The sequence below is a fragment of the Apus apus genome, chromosome 17 (genome assembly GCF_020740795.1).
Source record: "Apus apus isolate bApuApu2 chromosome 17, bApuApu2.pri.cur, whole genome shotgun sequence".
Classification (NCBI taxonomy): Eukaryota; Metazoa; Chordata; class Aves; order Apodiformes; family Apodidae; genus Apus; species Apus apus.
This window is the reverse complement of record NC_067298.1, coordinates 11,842,835-11,866,580: the sequence shown is the minus strand read 5'-3', so window position 1 is coordinate 11,866,580 and position 23,746 is coordinate 11,842,835. Positions and strand designations below refer to the sequence as shown.

Below are 23,746 nucleotides of genomic sequence, written 5' to 3'. Positions count from 1 at the left end.
CAGGAACCTGGTGGGGGAGAGGGTGGGAGTTTGTATTTTGGCAGCAGCCTTTGCTTGGGTTTGACTTACTCCATCTGAAACATTTGGTTTCTGTTTGCTCACGACTGTCAGCTGTGCTGGTGGCTGGGAAGCTCACAACCCAGGGAGCAGCCTGGGCTTTAACCCAAATGACAGGGAGTTTCTCCTCTTCCCTGGTATGAAGAAGACCAGCTTGGAGCACATTGTTTTGCCACTGTAGCGCTGCCCTGAGTGCTGGTGTTGCTGAGGCCCTCTCCCCAGGTCAGTGGTTGCAATCCAGTGCAGCTCAATTGTCACTACAAGTGGCAACTTCTTCCCAGTGAGGTCTGTGAGTGGGGTGGGAGCTCAGGGCACCTGCTGGTTTGCAGATGTCTTTAAAAACAAGCAAAAACTGAAGCCCTGCTGTAAGTCATGAGCACTGTCATCTGAGCTACAGATTGGTAGCTTCTCTTCCCTGGAACAAAGCTAGCTGTGAATGGAGGGAGATGGGTGTGTGTTGATTGGGCAGAGCTGGGACCTGCCACCATCTGCAGAGGGCCTTGTGTCCAAGCAGAGAGGAGAGTGATTAACAGTCCTGAGGAGTACAGCTGGTCACAGCCTTGGAAAGAAAAAGATCTCGCTTTTATACACCAGTAGGAAACACTGAAATCTGCAACTCGGTCAATCCTGTTCTCATTCTGTGAACTGCCCCACTCCAGCTGGGCCCACAGGGATGTCAGATGGATGCTGGGTGGTGGCTGCCAGCAGGACACCCTGTCCTTCCCAGGGGCACTCTCCTGGATCTCAGTACCACAGCTACTGGGGTAACTTCAAGCAAACCAGACTCATGGTAGGACAATGATGTGGTCTCTCCATTTTTCTGTGGAGACTGTTAGGCTTGAACCCCTGCTGTGTGCTTAACTAGCTTGGGTGGAGCGTTAGGAGAACTCCAGGAGTTTAGGTAATTTCTTATGCTGAACATACCCAGGGATTGATTTTTCGTAAGATTGTTGTGAGGACTTTTTGCAAGATGGAAAGCAAATTTGTAATGATGATTGAACACAGGGAGTAGCTGTGAGTTTGTGCAGTTGTGAGTTTCTACCAGTTGGGAGGGAAAGAAAATAGTTTTTGTAAATCTGAAATTGTAACGGCTTAATATAAAGAAATGTACAGGAGTCTTATTCCCTTCAATAGCTCTCTGAGAGTGCTTCATTGTAATTACATTTGCAAGATGAGCAGTAAGTGATAGAAGAGCAGTGTAACGTGTGGGCAAGGAGCTGGCAACACTGTCACGTGCAGGGATAACTGTAGAGTGGAGCGGCCTCCCCGTGAGCACAGGGGGTGACAGCAGGAACATATCTGTGCTTCTCCATTCAAAACCTGCAATGGAAGAGCATGTGTTCATAAATAACGTGCTTCACTTTTTGTCTTGGAGAGAAGGGCAGTCTTGGAGACTGGTGGTGCTGCTCTGCTGGGCATATTGTGTTTGGAGAGGAGTCAGGCAATTAGTGCTAGTTAAAATCAACATCTGTGTTGGGGTGGCTAATTACCTTCCTGCCCCCCCCCAGCATGTCTGTGGAAATCTGAAAGGTCTGTGAATAGTGGATGCTGAAAAAAATATGCGCCTTGAAATATATACGAGTGCTGGATTATTACTGCAAATTGCATACTTTAATTAACAATGTTCATCATCGTATGAGGCTCTTCCTCTCGTTCCTCAAGTGTGGCCAGGGTTGCTGCTCATGGGGACAGCCCTGGTGTGGTGTAAACAGGCAGATGGGACAGAGCTTGAAGCTCTGGTGGAGAAGACTGGGAAACATCTGTTCTGACAGTCACCACTCTGTCTTGGCAGTGTGTGTGTTCCCAGAGCTGAGAGACTGAAGGTTACGTGAATGTTTTGTAAACATTTTGTTAATGCTTCTTTGGTTCTTACCTTTTTTCTCTCTGCCTTTGTGGAGAGAGAAACTCAAGGGCACCAGACTTGCTTGGAGTTTCATGTTTGTTTGTTTCCATGGATTATGTAGTTTTTCTGTCAAATTTAGGGGTTTTGATTGTTTTTCTGTCTGACATGTTTTAATTGTCTCGCTGCTGTGCTGATCTTCTATCCTTGAGCGTTTCCAAAGGTGACAGTCAGCACAGTGTGGCCTTGGAGAACTGAGGGAGCTTATTGATTGGTCTGTGTCTTGGAGCTTTAACTGCCATTTTCAAGTAAATCTGACAAACCCAAGATGTTTTTCTTGCTATTCTATTCTTCTGTAAGGAATGCACTTTAGATAAATTATCTAATGAAATACTTAACAGAACCAGGTTCCTGTCAATGACATTCTTCAATACACAGCTGTGATGTGGGCTCCACTTGGTGGCAGAGGGGCTCAGGGCCCAAAGGATCCTCTCATCTTTTCATCCCAGTGGTTATACCAGTGACATCCTCACCAATATTTTTACTTCTCTGTTTGTATGTATTTATTTATCCTTGCTGTGTTCTGTCAGGGTGATCTACAGCCAGGGTAGGTGGGTAGAGATGGGAGCAGCAATATAATTAGTGCTCTGCTCTGCAGAGCAGGGAAGAGGAGCAGTGCCTTGGAGGTGCACAAGATCATCTCTGGTGAAGGTGATGAACTGAGTCATTCCCTCCCTGTCTGTGCAGGCAGCTGTCTGATGGAGCTCTGCTCCTGGCTGGCCCGCTGCTTGACTTCCCTATAGAAGGGGCACAGTCTGCAGCATGGTTTGCTCTGAGAAGCTTGATTGTCTTCTCTCAGTGATCCCTCCTTTCTCCCCATGGCACATAAGCAGTGAGGAGTTTAAAGCCCTTGAAGTCACCAGGTGGTTGAGCCTTCTTAGGCAGGAGTCCAGCGTTGTGCACCCTGTGGCTCTCAAATGCCACCAAACATCTTAATCTTTCTGTTGCTGACACTTCAGCTGAAGTTATGGACTTGATCGTGTCCTTAGCATTTCCTCCTATTTGCTCTCGTAAGCTCAGGAAGCTTCCTATTTTATTTTAGTGAAGTTGGCTTTAGTTCAGGGGCTCCACTGAAAGGGGACAGTGTGATTCCTGATCAAATGGATGTTGTATAGCAGGTAGTTAAGATCTAAACATGTCTTCCAGGAATAATTTGAAATGCTATTTTGTAAGGAAGATCTGAAGACGAGGAAGTCAGTGCAAGGAAAGATGGGCACCTTTTTAAAGATAGTGCTAGACAGGAGTGGGAATGTGGTGGAGTGATGAAAAGGAGCTTGTACAGAATGCAAGGCAGATAGAGAGTTGTGCTGAGGTGAGAAGGAAGGCTGTTGTCACAGATCAAATGAGGAATGCCATCTAGAAAATGTCTCTTTTTGCATGTTGTATAAAGAAATCAAAGATCATAAAAGGAACATATTTGCTTCATATTATTTTCCATTATTTTTAAGAAATGATTGGCAGGGACAAGAAAACAGCATTTTGATTAAATGCAACAAAGCAGGGATTTAAAGGCAATACTTTGATGCTTTGCAGTGGCAGAGTGAAGCAGCCTACTGCTACTAGACCTTGTGGCTTTTAACCTTCTGAGCAGCTCTGACCTCTGCTCTCCCAGGACACCTTCAGAGCCTGAGGGCTCACCAGGTGCTGGTGCTCCCTGTCAGAGAAGCACACTGCTCCCACAGCAAGTAAATAGCAAGTGTACAGGTATTTCTTGGGTATTGATGGGCAGTGGGAATTCATCCCCTAGTGTGAGCAGTGCTTATCAAGTAAATACTGCAGCCAGCGGGTAAAAGTGTGTGTTGTGAGGAGCTGTGTTAACATTGCTGGCTGTGCTTGAACTCTGTATAGTAGTAGTTGCATTCACTGGTAAATGAACATGTTGGACATGAAAAACCTCTGAAGAAAATTCATGGTATTAGTGCAGAATTACAGAGGTTAGAAAAGGAAAATAGGCAGTAAGGAGGAGTTGATCTAGGAATCTAGTGTGTGTTGTCACAACAGACACAGCAAGAACCGACCTTTTGGGTACAGATGGCTGAAGACTACCTGCAGAGGTGTTGAATTATTAATGTTAACTTCAAGCAGCTCTTTGCCTTCTACTATTTTTGTCATTGTGGAGAAGCACATTGAGATTTTTTCCCGTAACAATTTATTTCTCTTAAACTTTATAATAAATAAAAAAAAAGTGAAGGTTTCCAGAGGAGAGAGATGTGAGGATTTCCCACTCTGGAAATCTGGCCCAGGATTTGTCTTTAATGCTGCTAAGTTCACCCTTAGCTCTGTGAAATAATGTAGGAGGATCTGTTTTATGTTTAATGCTGACTTAACCTTGTGTTTATATTAACTCAGTAGCAATTTTAACTTACTGTCATAAAACCAGGCAAGTTTACAATGGCTGAATGTTCATCTGTGGAGTGTCCACACAAAAATGTTTCAGCTTTAAAACTGTGGTGTGGAAATAAAATATGTATGGGTTTTAAAATGTCCATTCTGAAATGTTAGGTGAGGGTCTTACCATAAAGTGCAAAATCTTTCATAAATTGATTGATAGACTTGCTCTTGATATGACTGAACTAGAAGCTAGGACAGTTAAATTACTCTTCTTAATTGCTAACCCTATTCTTCCTTAGCCTGGAGGAAACCTTTAGCACCTGCTGAGATGCAGTGTCTCAGTTACAGTCTGGGCTGGAGTTACTTTCAAGTGTGCTACAATAGGATAATTTGGGCTCCCTGTGATGATAAAACTTCAGGTTTCAAATCAAAACTGTTCTTATGAAGGTAATAGGATGTTTCTTCTAGCTGAAAATACCAGCACGAATGGCAGTAATTTTGGCTTGAGCTGCCTGGGGATGAAGTTACTCTCTCTCTTCTGTTTTGTCTCTATGAAGTAAGAGGCAGATTAAAAGTCTTTTACAAGTTCTCTGATATTTAGTATAATATGTAAATTTTAATATCAAATAAACATCTTCTCTTATGAATAGACAGAACTACCTCTCTTCACTTCTATTTTTGATGGGTTTGGGCTTTCAATTCAGTGCATTACTTCTCAGGAAGAGCTTTTTGACCAAATGGATTTTGCAATACAAGTATTGCAAGTTCTGACCCAGGCTTGTGAAATAATTTTATATTGAATGCAATACAAAGTTGGAAATTGTATCAGTTTTTTTTCACCTACAAATTGCACTGTGTAGAGCAAAGCCCACAGTAAGAGCTTCTGTGGTTTTGATTTTGAGCCTTTGCTAAGAAAATATTTTGGTTTTCCTAGAAGCTTGCCAAACATTCTTATGCTTCATTTTAAAATTCTAACAAATACCCATCGGAAGGTATTCAGGTGGATATATTATTGAAACGTAGAAAAGAAAATTTCCACTGTCTTAATGACAGATGAGAATGTCCTGGTACTTCTTGTATTAAGAAGCTTTAAATATGCTACAAAGTTTCTGGTCGTGTGTTCAAAAACAGTTTAGAAATGTGAAAAGTATTCTTCAGTTTCTTGGGCTCAGGTTTTCTTTTGATCTGTCATGATTCAACAGCACAGATGGATGTTGAGTAGGAGTCAGAGGGGAGGATGAGCGAGCTGTAATTCTTCCTGAAGATGTGCTCTTTATTAGCAGAACAAATAGTCGTGAAGTCTAATACTTTACACCCTTGGAGGGGAGGTGGGCAGAAGGGAAACAGCCCCATTTGTCTGGGATCTGTTGGACTGTTACTTTTCATTCCTGGTTTGCTGTCTGCTCGCAAGGAGAAGTGCTTATTTAAAACACAGGACTTGGGAATGGAAAAGAAGTATCAGCCTGTTCAGTGCAAGTCACAGACCAGACATTACCAGTAAAATATTGACAATCAAGTCAGCATTAGACCACAGTGGGAAACACAGAAGAAATGGGGCAGGGAAGATCGTTTGGCAGGCTGCCTTCTCTTGAAAGAATTATTTGTATGTTTTTGTTTCCAATAAGTTATTTTGTTGTGTAGTTTCCTCCGTTTCCTTCTGGGTGTTTAGTGTCCGTTTGCCAGCGTGTGGTCACTTCTCGGGATGTTCTCTCTGAGGCTGGGAGCTGGAGGTGGATGTGGCAAACTGAAAAGGTGTCCTCCAGTGCAGGTTACAGCGCAGCCTGTGCACGTAGCTCTGTAACGGTCACATGCTTGGTGGGGATTTTTTTTCTTAATCATTATTTTTTTTTCCTTCTTTCTCCCAGATCACACTGCTGAGCACTAATGTTCCCAACAAATGTGCATAATTGGTACATGACACTTCGTGCTGCTTGAAATAGTAAAGGGTTACCCATTTAAGAGCTTTTGTTAAATGTGATCAGTGTCTTGTCTCTGCCAGTTCACAGGTGGGTCAAGCCAAAGTCTCACCAGGAGCTGTGTCCCTCTTCCTGCTCTCAATATGTTCAGTGGTTTTGGGAGAGGGAAGGCAGGAAAATATGTCACTAAATAATAATCTTGAAAGATGTTGCTTTCTAAGTGGAGCTATTTCCTTATCTTTTCTCAAAAGGAATAGGAAGGTTTCAAACTGCCTGTTGCACCAAGTGTTTCTTGCAGTACCAAAGTGACACGATGTTTTCCTTGGTGCAACTGTCCCTGTTGGGGACACACCTGCATTGTGTGGGAGCTGATCTGTTCAGAGCCAGTGTTCTGGGAGCTGGAGGTGCAGGGAGCTTCCAGGTCTCTCTCATCATTTGTAAAAATCAGACTATTTTTATAGCACACCATTTTTTCACTATGTGAATTGAAAAATCAAAAATTGTAGAACTCTTCTTCCTATTACTAGTGCTGGATGTTATTTTGTTACCTTGATGTGTCTTGAGAAGAGCTCCCTGTGCAGCTGTGTGTGGTTCTCAGGCTGGGGAGAGAGTTTTGTGTTGTTTGGGGGCTCAGGGGTTCTCAGGGTGTGCTTTGGGTCAGGAGGTAAAACAGTCAGTACTTGGATGTTGAAGTAACTTTGTTCACAAGAAGTACACCCAGTTAAAGAATGTCATGTGTGCCTGTTACATTTGTAAATACACTGGGCGTTTGTTGCAGCTGTCCTAGGATGGCCTTTATTGGAGGCTTTATTGTAGCAAACCACCAGTGGGATCTTTGTGATGGGTTCTGTAAAACTAGAGCAGCAGCTGCTCTGTGTCCAGGTAAAATTATTTTCTAAACAAAGCAAAAAAACCCAAGGGAAGGGTGAGATGTGTGTGAGCAATGTGAGCAGTGTCGGCACCACATGGGTGGCACACTTTGGTCTTGATAAGGTAAGTGAAGGAAAGTGAGGGGAAAAGAAAGATGAAAGTGAAAGATGAGAAGCAGGTAGAGAGGAGGATGGAAAAGCCTTCCAGGGGGAGAGGAGTGACTCAGGGTGGTGGTCAGCACAGCTGTCTGCTCTCCACCCCGAGCCTCGGGTTTGGTGGCAGGAGGTTGAGTCTTGGTCCTGTTGCCTCTGGGCTGCCCAGCTGCCCCTGGGGAGCCAGCTGTGCCTTCCAGCTGCTCCTCATTTTGCCAGAAACTGTACTCACTGTGTTGTTAATTCTGATCCAGTATTCCTAGTGCATGTATACTTGGTGCTAAGCTCCCACCCTGTGTCTTTCCCCCTGCCTGTGCACACTCCTTTGGGAACGTCTGTGTTTGGGAAGGTGCTGCTGCTTCCTCCTTGTTCATTCACAGGGATGAGGAATTCCTACGTGATTGCAGGGTTTTGTTAGCAAGAACGTGGTTGGGATGAAGCCATTAACCAGATTTCTTGCTCATTTTTCACTCCGGGTTCCCAGCACAGACATGAGGTGGTGGGTGCTCAGCCTTCCTGGCTTACTGTAGAGCCTGTCCTCCCTCCTCGGTCTGAAGTGTCTCTCTCCTGCAGTTTCCACTTTCTTTATAAATTATATATTTGTGTGCTCTAGATTTTTCTGCAAGTGTGGGGTTTGGATTTTCTTTTCCATCTTTTTTCCTGCTGTTCTGAATTGCAGTGAGCACCCTGGGGAGGTGGAGGTGTGGATGGCATTGCCAGGGAGTGCTGGACACTTGGTAGAAGTACCACGAGCCACGTTGCTTCATTTATTTTCCTTCTGTGGTTTAGATATTGGGATGAGGGAGTGTGGAGCAGAAAGGAGGGAAGTAATAATTTTCAAGCAATGTATTTACTGGCCACAGTGCTGAGTCATGGGTTGAGTGCAGCTTTTGTGTCCTGGGGAAGGGATCGGTGGTTTTGGATGCTGCATGTTCATGGTGCCCCTTGTGGCTGCTGAGTGTGTCCAAGTGTCAGCCCCGGGAGCTGGAGCTGCAGGAGACACCAGGGCTGGGGGGAGCCAGGGGGTGGTTTCTCCTAAAATAATAATATAAAGGGTAATTAAAATGTGATCAAAACAAAACAAATGGACCAAACATTTTGTTATGGTGTGGTTGATCACTTGGGGGTTTCCCCCTCGCAGTGCTCCTCGCTCTAGCACTGGGGCAGACCCGCTGCACCCTGATATCCATCAGGGACCTGAACAGCTTCTTCTCATGTTTTAATAATGTGTTTCAGTTGGACAATGTCTAATTTAGGATGAGTAGCAGAAGTCCAATGATATCCATTTCCATGGTCTGTAAAAGAAGAATGGGCTCTGGAAATAACAATAAAAATAGTAACACAAAATCTCAGTACTGTTCTAGTAAAGAAGAAGAAATGAAAGATTTAGTCAGTCACACCTTGCTTAAAATAGTCTGTGTTAAAGAGCACGTAGCAAAGCTTTGCTGAAACTCATCAAAAGTTATAACATTTCCACTCAAGTGAAAATTAATTTTGTTTCTACACTAAGCAAGCATTTTGTTGTCTGTCTTTGCAGATGAAGACTGTCAGTGTTGCCTTAGTTTTGTGCCTCAATGTTGGTGTGGACCCTCCTGATGTGGTGAAAACAACTCCCTGTGCCCGGCTGGAGTGCTGGATTGGTAAGGCTTGAGAACTTCCAGTCTCCAGTTAACTGTTTTAGTCTTATAAATACTGAGCTGTAGCATATACAGTCATTTGGAGGTTGTGTTTCCTGGGCTTAAAACTAGGGTGTGCAGAAGGAATTTGGTAACAGAGTTCACTCTGCCTATGTGAGCTTATGGAGTGTGCAGCAGTAACCTTGCACAGGTAATTTCTCCTGCCTTAATCTAAAATGAGAGAGCCTGGAGAGGAAAAAAATATTAACAATTAGCTGTTTAACTTCCTTTTAATTGTTGTGGATTTATAAAAACCTGAGGAAATTTCTGAGCAGTAACATCCTTAGAAATGTGATCTGCAAAGGTTTAAACTTACCCTGCATCATACAATAGAGAAATGAGTTTCTGTAAAATACGTGGACTTTACTGCATGTTGAGGTGACTGCTCTGTGGCTCTTTCATTGGGACCATGAATTCAGAAGACCTGGAATTATTTCCAAGGATGTCCAAGCAATTCCAGCACCTGGGCTTGCTACTTTGATGCAGTGTTGGACTAAATTCCTAGATTTTTCTTAAGAAAGGAAAAGTTCCCTTGGTTTTGGAGATCGACTCTGATTATCAAGATAAGACAAATCTGAAGTAGTATTAGAAAGAAATACCTTGTGTAAAAAGCTTTCTAAGAGAGAGTTGGCTTTTATCTAGGAATTGAAAATGATTGGTCTTCAGCAAGTAAGGTGCAGAGCACTGTGATCCTGAACCCTGGGACCTGTGATAGGCTGCAGAAGCAAACTGGTCTTTGCACAAACTGGGTTTCTTTAAAAACTTCCAGAATGCCTCGTTTCTAACCTTGCCTCACCTGCTTTGGGAATCAGGGCATCTCTTCTTTTCAACCTAGAAGTGCTGATGACTTTAAAGCAGTTGAAAAGCCATGAGCACACACTAACAAATACCTCTATTCAGTGAACAGCTCTCATTGCTCATTGATACATGAGTGGAGAGCAAAGAGAATGAGGAGCATTGCAAAGTCATTAAAATGAAGTTCTTAGTGACTATCATCAACAAAGAGAATTTTGAATGCAGTTTTCTAATTAAATGTTTAATGTGTGTATATACCCCAGCACTCATTTGCACTTCCAGCCAGCTTTGCGCTTCTGAAAAAGGTAACTGCAAAAATATTCCCTGTTTTTTCTTCTTCTCTGCAACAGTCTCAAGAGCAGCTAATGGTGTGTGTTGTGGAAACATCATCTCCTTGCTAGATGTGCAAATGAGTGTGGAAACTGCTGTGGTGCACCTGCTGCTCTTTGCAGCTGGGCTGTGGTCACCAGCTTGTGAGCTCTGCACGAACAGGCTCAGACAAAGCTGCTGGTGATTCTTACTGCCCCTTCCAGAGGCACCTCTAGACCAGCTCAAGTGTCTTGTTTTTCTCCAGAATTCAACCTTAGCTGACACTTGTGCCATAGTGTCAGCCTGGCACCCTTAAAGGCACGGGGAGCTTCGTGCCTGGTCATACTGAGGGTCTCCTGGAGCTGGACCTGCTGCCTCCACCAGCCTGCATGTGCACTCAGCAAGGGAGGCTGAAAGCTCCTGTTACTGGCACGACCTATATTTAGGAAAATAGTTTGTTTCCATTGTTTGGCTCTTGGAATGGCACCACTGTGCTTTATTTTCATGGGGAGGGTATTGTTAATAGTGCTAATGAGTCTGAAGGCACTCCAGAGCCCAGGGACTACATTCCTCTGCTCTCAAAGTGCATGTTTCTTTGCTGAAGTTCAGTTTGGTCCTCAAGAAAAAAAACAATGGGTGTGTTTATGCCATTTCTCTGTTTCCTTTTTAGAATGTGAGCAGTAGCTGATGGTTTATTAATTAACAAGAGGAGGAAAAGTACATACTTTTAGGGGATTGCTGTTCTACATCTTGAGGGGATCAGCTCAAAGCTTGCCTGAAATAGCAAGGGGGCTGCAGCAGTTCAGCACAGACTGCTGCAGGACACCGAGGTGTTTCTGAAAGGCAGGGTTTGAGGTGGGGAGTGGGTGCTGGCTCCATCCTGGAGGTGGCTCTGGAGAGGCTTTGGAGCAGCAGTTGCAGCTCAGCCAAGGGCAGCAGACAACTTACCACTGTTTGTGTTTGTTTTGGAAAAACCTGAACGGAACTCACATTACCTTAAACATTTCTACAAAAGTGCACTGACATTTAAATAACACCCTTGCTTTTATTCATTTAAAGAAAATAACTCATAAAATCCTGCTTTCATCCTACTTCATTGTATTTTGTTTCTGACAGTACAAGGTAATATATTTGTAAAGGTTTGGGTTTTTTTAATAACTGTATTGATTTGGTTTCATGCTTTAAAAATAATTTATATCAAATTGTGAGATATTAGCTTCTAGTTTTTTTGGAACTCGTTATAGTGTCAATTACATGGCCTTGGTGTTTGAGTAAAGCACAGAAGCTTTATTAGTGTGTATGGATGGTTGGAATGATCTAGTGATAAAATTAACTTACTGAACATTACAAACGATGTGTAATTTCTGAAGCAGGAAGTAATGCAAGTAAATAAGGAAGGATTTTGCATTCATCAAGAAAAAATGTTTGTCATCAAATATTTAACCAATTTAAATTTTTGTCATTATTTACTTTAGAGACCTTTTATTCACTACTAAAAGAAATGAAAGTTATGTCTCTCCTCTCTTTCAAAGCAGAATTGGTTTTGTTACCTTCTGAATCTTCCAAATTTGACAGTCTTTAATGGTATTTATGTTGTACTTGCATGAAAATTTGGGGATAATTTTTAGGTATTGCATCCAAGTAAATTCCACAAGGAACGTACTATTTGTGATGCAGACTTGGGTCTCCCAGGTCGTAGACCTGGATTTTACAGAAATGTAATTTGTTGTAGCTTAAGGTTTAAGTACATATAGAACTGGAAATAATTCCAGCCTCTTGTCAAGCTGCGTGATTCATTTGTGGTCAAAAATTCTCCTTCGTGTTGTATGTCCTAGATCCTCTGTCCATGGGTCCTCAAAAGGCTCTGGAGACCATCGGTGCGAATTTGCAGAAGCAGTATGAGAACTGGCAGCCACGAGTGAGTATCCCTGGGGCCTCCCTCCCCTTGCAGCTGGAGATGTGAGATGCCTGAGAGCAGGCAGTGTGGGCTGAAAGCTGGGATGTGTCTGTTGTGTGGCCTGGTGGTCTTGCAGCATTTGTTGCTTCCTTCATCCATCCCTGGGAATAAATTATTGGAAGAGGTCAGATTTGTGGCTTTCTAGCTGATGCCCCCTTGGACAGCACTTTCTTTGGTCATGTCTGGGGTGTTTGTTTGAAGTCCTACAGTGATTTAAAAAAAAATTTAGGTTCCTCTGACTGTTGTATTTTTGAGATATTCTGAAGTTTTTCATTCTGAGTTTCTACTTTCTTCTGGTTTAAAAATGTGTTTGGCCTCAGCTGGTTCCACACCCTGTGTCCCAGCTCTCCTCAGTACTGTTGTTATCCTTGGGAGCAGTGAATGTTGTACAGTCAGTAGCTGAGGAAGGCTTTTGGTTTTGTTGTAAAACACAGTTTCAGAGTTTTGGTGGCACTAATTCTAACAAAAGTATAAGGTGTGTGTACATTTTGAAAAGGAATGTTTTGGACAATAGTGGCAGGAGTTACAACTGGTCATTTCCTGATCTGTAACGTCTCTCTCTTTCACCTTGAGGAAGTGTTTTGCTTCTGGATATTTCAATGTCCAGGGTTTCATGTGTCTCAGTAAGTAAACTACAGAAAGATCTAAGGAATGAAATTCCAAGTCTGCAGCATTTATCAAACAGAGACAAAACCCAAACTTTAGGATCACCTTCTCTGTTCCTGTTCCACAGCACATTCCTGTCCTTATCTGTATGCTCTGGGCACTTTGGGTCAACATATTTCTTCTGAAAGTACCTGCACTATCGACTACTACATCATAAATTTATCATCATAAGCATGTGATGTGTGCCCCAAACAGAAATAGTAACTCCACTGAGTGAACCTACCTATAGATTTGCTTTAATATATTTTTTTCCTTTAGTATTTTTTCCCTTTTGCTGTGGAGTGCATACTGACCTGGTCTTCATTCTTTTAAGGATACATTGTTTCTTCTTTTTAGATTGTCTTCAGAAATAACGATTATGTGCATTTTTGAGAGCACCAGGACTGTCTTTTCTGTTTCTAACATTGCTCACGGCTTTACTTAATGTATAAGTAACCACCCAAGTGTCTCTGCAGTGTCTGCCAGTGCATGGTTACAGTGGAAAGGTTACTGGTATTTTCCTACCTTCTGGACAGGCCAACTGGTTGAGGCAGCAGTGCTCTTAGGTAGTTTTGTCTGTTTAAACTGTTGTGAGTTACTTTCATTCACTTGTTTCTTTATAATTTATTAAAATCAATAAGAATAGATTGTCACTGCTGACGTTTTGTTCAGGTCTGGAAGCTCCGAGTGTCCCTGTTCCTACAGGGAGACACAACTGGCGGGCTTTGGGGTTTTGTCCCCCAAGTCTTCCATTCCTGCATGAAGGACCAGTGCCTTCAGATAAAGGCCAAGTGGTGGTGAGATGACCTTGGCAACAGTAAATACAAACTTTTCTTTTGCCAGACACTGCTGAGAACATTTTTCACTGAAAAAAAAAAAAAAGTTGTTGGTGTGTGTGCTGTTTGAGGCAGCTGGTTGAAGGAGTTTGCTCTATGGATGATGCAGAGTTCCTCTTTCTGACTCAAGCTTGATGGAAATAATAGTATATCCAGAGAAATGTAAACGTGGTTCATACTGGTTCTTTACCTCTTGTCTCTGCGTGGTACTTCCTGTCCCCCTGTTCAGGGCTGACTGACTAGAACTGAGTTTGTCATTTGGTAAAAGCTGAATGTGCTGCCTGAAGGAGACTCAACTGTTTGCAGAGCTGAAGTGTTTACACAACTAAATCTGTGGGTATGCTTTTTGCTGAAGCGTTTTGTAAGTGTATTTATGTAAGAAGGACTTGGCTGGGAGCACGGATCTGGTATATTTAAGACGAGAATTTACTTCTGCATTTTTCTGCTTGGTATATTGACAGTTTTTTAATCTCTACCAGCCCAAGAATTTGGCAGAAAATTTGAATAGTGTCTGAAGTCAAACAGGAGAGTAAAACATCTTGATGCAAAGGTGAAAACAAACCTTTTTCTCCCCTCTTAAGTAACAGAGTCGGTATTACTGAGGCATGAGGGACAGGCATCCAGGAGCAGCAGGGAGCCTGTGTGGGCTGACCTCACGCTGCCTTGTAGAGTTTGCACAAAACATGAGGCAATTACCGAGCTCAGATGTTTGTGTGCAAGGTGCCTGGTTCTTAGCAGTAAATCACAGCCCTTTGAAACATTGCAAAGCTAAACACGTCCTGCTTTATTGCACTCTGCAGGGCTCTTGAGTTTTCTGCAGTAATAAAGAGAAGTTGATGTGCCATCTGCAATAAAACAATAGGAACATTATTGAATTTCCTAGAACTTTTGTATAAATACTAATACATCTAGTTTTGTCTATTTCTCAGTGTTTTGGGATGGTTGAAGAATTGATGGAAGGAAGACCATTTGGGGGAAACTAGGCAGTCTGAACAAACGACCAACTCATGATCTTCAGAAACAGCCAGTGTTCCTGGGCTCCAGTGTGGGTCCTGCACTGGGCAGTGCCTGTGCTCAGTGACCTGCTGTGAGGGCATAAGTGGTGCCAACTGCTGGGAAGTGGGTCATGGCAGTAATTAACTGTGGGAGAAGTCCTGTGACATCCCTATCTAGCCCTTGTCTGCTTAGCATCTGTAGCGTGTTCAAATAGATGCCCGTTTTTGTTAACTACAAATAGCTTAGGTAAAAAAAAGCCTTAAAAGGGGTAAGCACAAAAATTCTTTGTTTCTGGAATCTCCCAGGCTGCACAGCTGATGGATATTTCCTTCCAGGTCTTAGTGAGCCCCTTTCTAAATAATTTATCAGCTTGCCATTGCTTGAAGTATTACTTCTGATTAAATTTAAGACTTTGCTTTATTTTTGTGTGGCTGCATGAACTTGTGTGCTGCAGGAGTGAAAAACACATCAGCTGTTTTTTCATCTGTAAAACAATACTCGGTTGGTTCATTGCAATTCTCAAATGAAAATTTTACTGGGGGAAGAGGGTAGGAGATGACAAAGCTGTAGGTTTTATCTATCTTCGTAAAGAATTGTCTGAACAAGTAAGAGTTCTTACAATTCAGTGCAAAGATAATTTAGGTGCTAGTGAAAAAGTGGAAAGAAAATAAGACCTCTTCTCTACTCTCACCGTTCTGGGGGCTGAGTGTCAGTGGGCAGGGAAGGGGTTACAGCTGAGGGTAATCTGAAAAGCAGGCTCAATTACAGGGGATAAAAGGGGCAGCTTAAGCAGCTGAGAATGAAAGGAGGAAAAGGCAGAGAAAGTTGTGAGCACTAGACCCCGGAATGCTCAGCCTGTTGGGAGGGGAAGAACCTTCTCTGCCACTGGGGAACCTGCTGGCTGGTGGGTCAGGGAGAGGCTGCTGGGGCTGAGCAAAAGTGGGGCCTGGCAGTGCCAGGACCTGGATCAGAGTGTGTGCCAGGCAGTGTCAGGAGCACACCCTGGAAAAGAAGAGCCTGAGACAGCAGGTTAGATCACTTCAGTTGCCCAAAAGAAAATACTTTACTTTTGTATTGAAGATTCATCACACGGTCGGTATTTAAAATATTTAGATAAGAAATTGATCACACTGAAATGGTATTTCTCTGCTTCTGATCTTCACTTATTGCCCGTTGCAGGATGCCACCTGTGTTAGGTGCAGTGTGGTGCTCAGTGACCAGCAGAGCACTCACTCCTCTGCTGTGCTGGCAGCAAGGAGCAGATATTTTCCCTGTTGTGGGGATGCAAATGTAGCTTTCTTGGCAGCATTGCATATCATGCCATTCAAAAAGCAGGAACTTTCCTTGGTTTAAAAGTCATCAGACTTTGAAAATAGGAATAATAGACTGCGAATTATGAGTGCTGCTGCAGTGAGGTGGTTTATGGAGATGCAGTAGCTGGTGGGGATTTTTATGAGCAGGAGTTACTGTTACTCAAGTCCCAGTTTGCATCCATTTATCAGCAGCAACTGGGACTTGGGCTCTTTGCTGTAACACTGCAGAGCTGGAGCAGAGGGGTTAGTGGAGAGGATGAAGGTGTTAGTCAGCTTTCTGCTGCTCTGCACAGTATGCTGCTCCTTTTCTGGTGAGCTGGCTTGAGAGAGTGTGTTTTTCTGCATCCTCTTGGCTGGAGTTCTCTGAGCTGGGCTGCAGCACTTCTGTACAAAAAGCACCGGTTCCCTCTTGTGAGGTGATCGTTGTGTGCAGTGTTGTACAGAATGCTCCAAGGTAGGGTCACTATGATTGCTGCCTTCGTCCTTAGGAGGGTCCCAGATTACTTCTTCCCCACCCATAATGGACACCTCATTCCTTGGCTTCTGACCTTCCCAAGACAGTAAAGTTTCCTTCCGTTCCTGTGTCTGTGCCTTTGAGATCAGGGCTGTGGAGCCAAAGGCAGATCTGTAGGCTGAATGATGCACAATTCACGTAATTCAGGGTCTGGTATGAAGCAGTGTGGAGCTTATATTTATTACATTTGCATGAAATTATAGATTTTTTTTTTTCCTTTGTGTTAGCTGTGGCTTTTGGCCAGATTCTTCCTTTAGCTCTAAACTGGCCAGAATTCACAGGACTTTTTCTCTTCCTTTCTCTCATCTCGCCCAATAATTTCAAAGCTTCTGTGGTGGTTTCTCCCAGTCCAGATGAAGCTTAGGGCACTCCTGCACCAGCTGCTTTTTGCTATACAGCTCTTTATTCTCTGACAGAAACTTTCCCAGTCCTGCCACTGAAGGGTCAAAAGCTGCTGTTCATAGCTCTTCCTGAGGTGAGGGTAGGAAAGCTGTCTCAGAGACACTTACACCCCTCTGTGGCACGTGAAGGGATTCCACTGAAGTGGAGCTGTTATCCCTTTAAGCTGGGCTGTTACAGAAATTAAAGCTGTAGTTTACAGCTCACAGGAGCTGAGAACCACGGATGGGTTAGGAGGAAAGGAAAGCTGCATTTTCTGCTATATTTAAGGTCGGCTTTGGTCTGATGCCTTATTTTGATGTGTACAGAGGTTCCAGGAGAGGGGGAAGGAGATCTGGAGACCCATCTAGCAAGTTGAGTGCTGTCTGTGGGGCAGTGGTATGGTGCTCAGGTGCCTCCAAACAGACTGTGGCAGCTGGAGGGAGCTGGGCCCTGCTCTGGGAGAGGTTTGGAACCGAGCCAGTGAAGGTGCAGAGGTGTGAGGCGCTCTGAGATCCTGCAAAACTGTTTCAGTGGGATCTTACTTTTGTATAGAGACTTTAACTTCAAGCTGAAGGTCAGTTCTTCTATGGAATTTCGGATTTTTTACATCCTCTGGTAAGGAACTTAATGGAGTGTGAGAGGTTTGTGCCTCCCTGTACGATTTAACCACAGCAAGGTCTGTAATTTGTCATCTGTGCCACCTTTATTTCCCCCACTCCCCCTCCTGCCTTTTCAGACTGTAGCTCCAGGGCTTCTGCACCTCCTCGTGCCACAACCAGCACCAGGAACACCAAAGAGCTTCAGACATTCCATTTAGGCAGTGGACACTGTCACACAGCTGTTTTGCTTCTGTCCCTTATGCACTCCTCTTCTTGACGCTCCATTGCTCACATTAGTGTCACTTACAAGAGACAGGCAGTAACGTGTCTGAGCTCATTAGTCTGGCAGGTCTGGGTGTGGTTTAGGTCTTTCCAGGCCATTTAATTCCTGTGATTGTACCCATTTTTTCACTCAGTTCAAAGAGGTGACATAACCAAGGAGGAGCAACTGCAGAAATCTGGTGTTGCAGTGGGCCCCAGGGAGCTGCTCCCAAGTAGGAATTCCTGCTCCTTTTGTGTATGGCACTAAGACAAGTGTTAGTTAAGCTGTGGCTATATATTATCCTTTCCCCCAAGTTCTTTATTCCAGATTGAGACTCTCAGCAGTTTGCTTGTCCCATTGTGCTTAACTATGCAAGTTTGTAAAGAAAAGTTTTTCTTTTTTTTTCCCCCTAATCCAGTGTCACAGAGTGTGTGATGGCTCTTCCAGCCACCCAGGAGTGATGGTCTCTGAGGAAACGTCATACAACAAGGACAGATTATACTTCTTGTGGCAGCTTTCAAGGAAACACTGATGCTCTTCTGATCCAATGAGCCTGTTTCTTTCTCTCTTCTGAGTCTGCTTTTCAGCCCTTTTCTCTTAATTTCAAAGGAAGTGCAGCCAAGATACTTGAAACAGATAATTTAGAGTGTCTACCTTTTTGTACATGTTTTCTGTTGTTGATGCTGTTGTTTCCCTCATTAGATATCTCTGGGCTTTGATACAGTCTTGAGGTTTCATTCCTTGCATTGCTTCCTTCTGCCTAATTAATTGCTAAGTTGCCTGCTGCACATCAAAGGTTGAGCATTTCCTAAAGAGTAACTAGTTAAGCATGAAAACTAATTGAACACATGACCTAATTATTGGTCTCTGTGAGTCATACTTTCCTTTATTTCTGTAGGGTTTTTCTTTTAAAACAACAGCAAATACTAATTACTTCTGCTAAAGAAACCCTGTAGAATTCCAAGGGGGGAAATGAAAACTTGTACTTGGTCTCCCTGCTCTGCGTATGTAGGAACATGTAACAAAAAATGAAGACCAAAAAAGAAAAAAGAAGACATTGTGACCTTGTTTAACAAAGCCAGGTTTTCCTAAGAGGACTTCGTTTGCTGGTTTTTATTTCCCAACAGCCTCTTGAATTTGGCAGCTATTTCAGGCTCTGAAAAATTTTGCTGTATCAATCCTTTGCTGTCTTGTTAGAGATCAACTGTCTTCAGCATAAACCAGCATTTTTTTTTTTCCAGAAAAAGAAGTTTGTCATAAAAGAGAGGTCGACAAGTATAAATGCCAAAACCAGTTAGTCACATTCTCATTCTGTCAAAAGAATGGTCATGGAACCACTCTGAGTTTGCCTGTTGGCCATGGGCTGTTTCTGCAAAATACCCCTCCAGAAGAACTGGTAGTTTAGCCAGAAAAGTACAGATTGTAAGTGTGGTAAATGGTGAAAGCTGCTTTTTTATGTCTTGTGAATATCGAGTTGTATCTGAGTAGATCTGAGTATCAGTATCTGAGTTGTGGTTTTCCTCTTGGAAGTTGTCAGAGTGCTCTGCAACCCAACCACCCACCTATCCAGGGCAGAGCTTGGCAGGGGGAGCATGAGACCAGGGACTCTGTGGGAACCATCAGCAAAGAGGCCTTGCCTTGAAGCTGCTCTCTTTTGTGCTGAAAATTCTGAACTGGGCCATCTCTTTTCCTCTGCAGTCAGGCACTGAGCACCAGGAGGGAGCCATGAGGACTGACTGTGGAGGGTTTAGCATCTTGAACCACTGCAGAGGTTCCCTGGGGCTTTGCAGCCTGAATTGCAGCGAACTGTAGGCACTGCTGGTGTGACTGCCTTTGTGTGGGAGCAGCTCAACCACCGGGACCTAAAAAAATCTCTAACAATGATAGCTGAAGGATCTGGGAGTGAGCTGTCCATGTGGAAAGCTCCCTGCTGCAGTTCTGGGGCTGTCTGAGGAGAAGGGTTTCATTCATTTGATAGTGGGGGGAAAAAATAAAATATGGTAAATACCACACCACTAAAAATAAAGTGGAAGCTGTGGAAGTGCAGCAGTCATGTACTTAATGCTGATTTCCCTGACAATTTCGTGGAAAAATGAGTTACAAAAAAGAAAAAAACAGTGAAAGGTGTGAACTTATATGAAGTGTTTTCAGGAGCTGTAAAGACAAAGAAAGGGCATGAAGCTCTTTTGTGAATGGAACTGTTCATGCATTGCAGATGAGCAGTGATCTGGCATTCTGGAACTAAGTCAACAAACTTGCAAAATCAGTTTAGTGGGAAAATCCTCTGGGTGTTTCCATCTTGCTGAAAGTCTCAGGCAGGGCAGGCAGGAGTGACCTTGGCTGGAGGCAATGGGGCAAAGGGGAAGCTGTTGCCAAACTCTGGAAAGATGAGTTTGAACCTCAATGAAAGTGACATTTAAGTTGTAAGCAGCGTTCCTTCCTGTTGGATCAGGAAGGGATGCAGTGCTGTGGCTGCTGGGCAGCTCTGGACGTGGCAGTCTCCAAATGACCCAGCTGCTCCAGCAGCTGCTGGGCCGTGGTGCCTGCCCTGCTGTGCTGGGCGTAGGGGCAGAGCCACCTCACGGCAGGATGGAGGCTCCAGAACACCCACCACTAGTGCTGCATGGTTTGAACAGCCCCCTTGAGAACACCTGGAGCAGCCTGGTCAGACCTCCAGCTGTGTGGTCAGGAAGGGCTGCAGGGCAAGGACACCTCTGAGGGCAGGAGACCATCCGGGACCAGGTTCTCATTTTTCCTGCTGCCTTCCCTTCCCTTCCCTTACACACTTCTGCATTTGAGGGAGCAGTGGGCACCCCTTGCCAAGGAGGAACTTCCTGAGACTGCCACTGAAATGCTTTTCCTCTGCTTTATCACCCGGCATCTGAACTCTTACTAATTTTGGAATCCTCCTTTGGGACGCAGCCGTTCAGTGGCCGTGCTTTCTCCTGCTCTGCTTTCCAGTCTTCTGAGAAGAAGATCCACTCACATGTTGTGCACTCCCTCTCTGTTTTGTATTTTGTCACCAAAATTAGACCAGAATTGGTAGATGAGCAAGATTTGTGTATTCTGAGGTATTTTTATGTGATGACTGTGCTCTTACTGATAGTTTGTCCTAAGATGTGTAGAAAGGCTTCTTGAAAGAGATAAGCAGCTCTGCCTCTTCAAATCTGATTAACGTTTGTCTGTAATTACCACCCAGCCTCTGTGTGACCTATTTAAAAATACTTTGTCTATGTGTTCCATGGGGAGTAGTGAATCACTGGAGACAGGGAGGAGCCTTCTGCAGATCCACTTGCACCCACTCTGGTTCTGTTTTATTTGCTAACTACCACACAGTGTCTGCTGGACAAGGATCCTGTCCCTGCAAACATGGACATGGAACTGACAGTTTCTTTCTGAATAGACACCAGAGTTTTAGGCAAACCTTAGAGCATCTTTATAAACTTTTAAGGGCTCTTAAAGTAGAGGTTATAAAGAAGGAATAGTACTAAAAGTGATGCTGTTGCTTAGGAGTTATGTTATTTGACTAAGTAGGTTTTAAAGAGGTGTCCTGGTGTGTACTGAAAAGCCTGTTAGAGCAGTTTGTGATGTGACCCATCAAAGTGCCAGCCTGAGGACAGGGAGCTGGCATAGGAAAAGCAGATTTAACTTATTTTACAATTTCCTTTGTTTAAAATTAAACTAATATTTATGCAGAAGTGCTTATTTATGTAGGAAGTTTATTTTTTGAACAGATAGGAAAGGGAGGGATTCCTACCATCCAGGGCATGCTGGTGGGTAGAATTTCTGTAAATCTCGGAGCAAACTTGTAGTGTGCAGCAGCTTGGAATTGCTGAGAGACATGCCTGGCTCCTCAATCTACTGTAGCAGAGACTCAGGGTTTTTGCCTTCCCTGCCAACATCAGGTCTCATGAACAGACTGCTCAAAGGTATTTTTTGGGAGTATTATTGGATACTGAGTGCACACAACGAGGATTAGATACTTTAGAACTCATTTCACATTGGACTTAAAAGCAAGGTCAAAGACTCTGCAGAGGAAAGGAGAAGTCACTACACTGCTGACTACAGTCAAGTGAATAAATGTTCCACCTTTACAGCCTAGCTCTGGTAATGCATTTGATTCCAGACATCTAGCAAATTAGGCTGTTTAAGTCTTGGGCTGCTTTTGAATATATTAGCACATAGGAGATTGAGATGGATTTGTTAAATGCTACCAGATATCTAAAGAGGACTTGTCCAGGACTTGAGAGAGTATTACTTGTGGCTTAGCTTCAAATTCAATTGTAAATGTCTGTGAGTTATAGTATGTCTTCACTGTAATTAATATTTTTTGAGTTAGCAATAACTAGTAATTTTATCAGAACCACCTTTTCATGGGCTGCATTAACCAGGTTAGGCTGTTGGTGTAACATCAGTTGGGGGCCTCCAGAAGACTCCCTTCTACTTAAATATACAGTTTCTGATTAACTTGGATTAATCCTCATGAATTTATATCAGGCTGATTTCATGTGCCCATAGCCTAAAACTGGGATCACTGCTTACATTGCTGAATCAGTCTCTGAAGCTGTCACACACACTGAGGTGTTGCTGTTGTTTCCCTTGTTTGGGATGGATGTGGAAGCAGCTGAGGTCAAGTGCATTGCTCTTGGATCAACTGTCAGTGGCTCTAGAGAAAAGGATCCATGTTTATTGCAAGACATTCTTCTCATCCATGTTGTAAGGGTTATGTTAAGCAAATGCTTCTCACAGAGTGGTGCAGGATGTGTTGCTGCATGAATTCCAACAGACTGAGAGAGTTGGGGTGTTCAGTCTGGAGAAGAGAAGGCTCCAGGGAGACCTTAGAGCACCTTCCAGGGCCTGAAGGGGCTCCAGGAAAGCTGGAGAGGGGCTTGGGACAAGGGCAGGGAGGGATGGGATGAGAGGGAATGGTTTTAAGCTGAAAGAGGGGAGATTTAGGTTGGACGTTAGGAAGAAATTATTCACCATGAGGGTGATGAAGTGCTGGAATAGGTTGCCCAGGGAGGTTGTTGTATTGCTGCCCTCTCCCTGGAGGTGTACAGGCTTGTGCAGCCTGGGCTGGTGGGGGGTGTCATAGCAGGGAGGTTGGAACCTGATGATCTTTAAGGTTGCTTCCAACCTTAAACATTCTATGATTCTATGATTCCAAAGACTTGGATGTATTTTGGACAGATTTCCTGAGGAAATGGTCACTCTCCTGGTCAGTTTGGGCAGGGCCTGCAGTCTGAGCCCAGCCCTCATCAGATTTAACCAGCCATGCATGGGGAGGGAAGAGAAGACACCATTAACACCCAAACCTTCAGAAAGAGATTGCAAAGAGCTATTTAGGTGATAGAAAATCCAAAAATGAGCAGTAAAGTTGGGGAAATTTTGGCTTGATTCTCCTACTCATAAAATAAATTATTTTCTGTGTAGATTGCTCATTTATTGTGAAGTTGTGCAAAAATAAAAGTTTGTGTACGGTTCTAAATTTGTCTAATCTTTGATGTGTTTCCAAAGCCAGTGTAAATTCAGGATCCTAAGTCTTACTTTGATGTGAGAAAATGGATGTGTTTAGTAACTGTGAAAATTAAATCATGGTAAATCACAAGATTGAGATATTAATAATAATTCTGAATGAACCAAAGAACAAAGTGTTTTATTATGAATGAAGTATGTAGTTTTACACTAAAATAGCTTCAACGTCAGAAGACTTGGAGAGAGGCCAGCTTAGTGTCATGTATAGAGAAAGAAAAATGTGGGAGTAACAGCATTGTGACAAGTCCATGGTAATGAAGTTAATTGAAAATAAATTAGTGGGTATAAAGCAACTAGTAATGAAAGTTGTTATTATCTACAATGTTTAGTTAAGCTGAGTGTCTCTGTTGTTTTCCACTAAACATGGCAATGGATATTTTAATTTTATTTCTGCTGTTTCTAGTATTGGAAGAAATAATAGCTGGCCAAGGGAAAATGAATAAAACCTCCCGGATTCTCATTTTACAGGCCACTGTTATCCACAGCTGCTGGATCCTTATCTCTTGGCAGATGAACCCTTGGCCTTTTAATCACTGCTCATGTGAAAGCCCTTGCACACCTTAAAAAACCCAAACAGCCATCTGCAAGCTAGAGATGTTTGCTGGGTCTCCCCAGTGGAATGGTGGTCTGGGGGCTTCTTGCTTGGCTTCCTAATGAAATGCTTTCCTAACTCTGTGCTTGCTTTTATCACTGCTCATGGGC

At 43.4% G+C, this 23,746-nt stretch overlaps 1 protein-coding gene across 3 annotated transcripts in view; it reads left to right on the top strand.

The window, feature by feature from the left end:
* Window positions 1-23,746, top strand: part of RPTOR (regulatory associated protein of MTOR complex 1) — a 127,721-nt gene that overhangs the window by 4,297 nt on the left and 99,678 nt on the right. For all 3 annotated transcript variants that reach the window (XM_051635129.1, XM_051635128.1, XM_051635127.1), the window contains exons 2-3: window positions 8,764-8,866; window positions 11,842-11,924. In XM_051635129.1, the coding sequence (XP_051491089.1) occupies window positions 8,764-8,866; window positions 11,842-11,924 (186 nt within the window). The remainder of the gene's footprint in view (window positions 1-8,763; window positions 8,867-11,841; window positions 11,925-23,746) is intronic.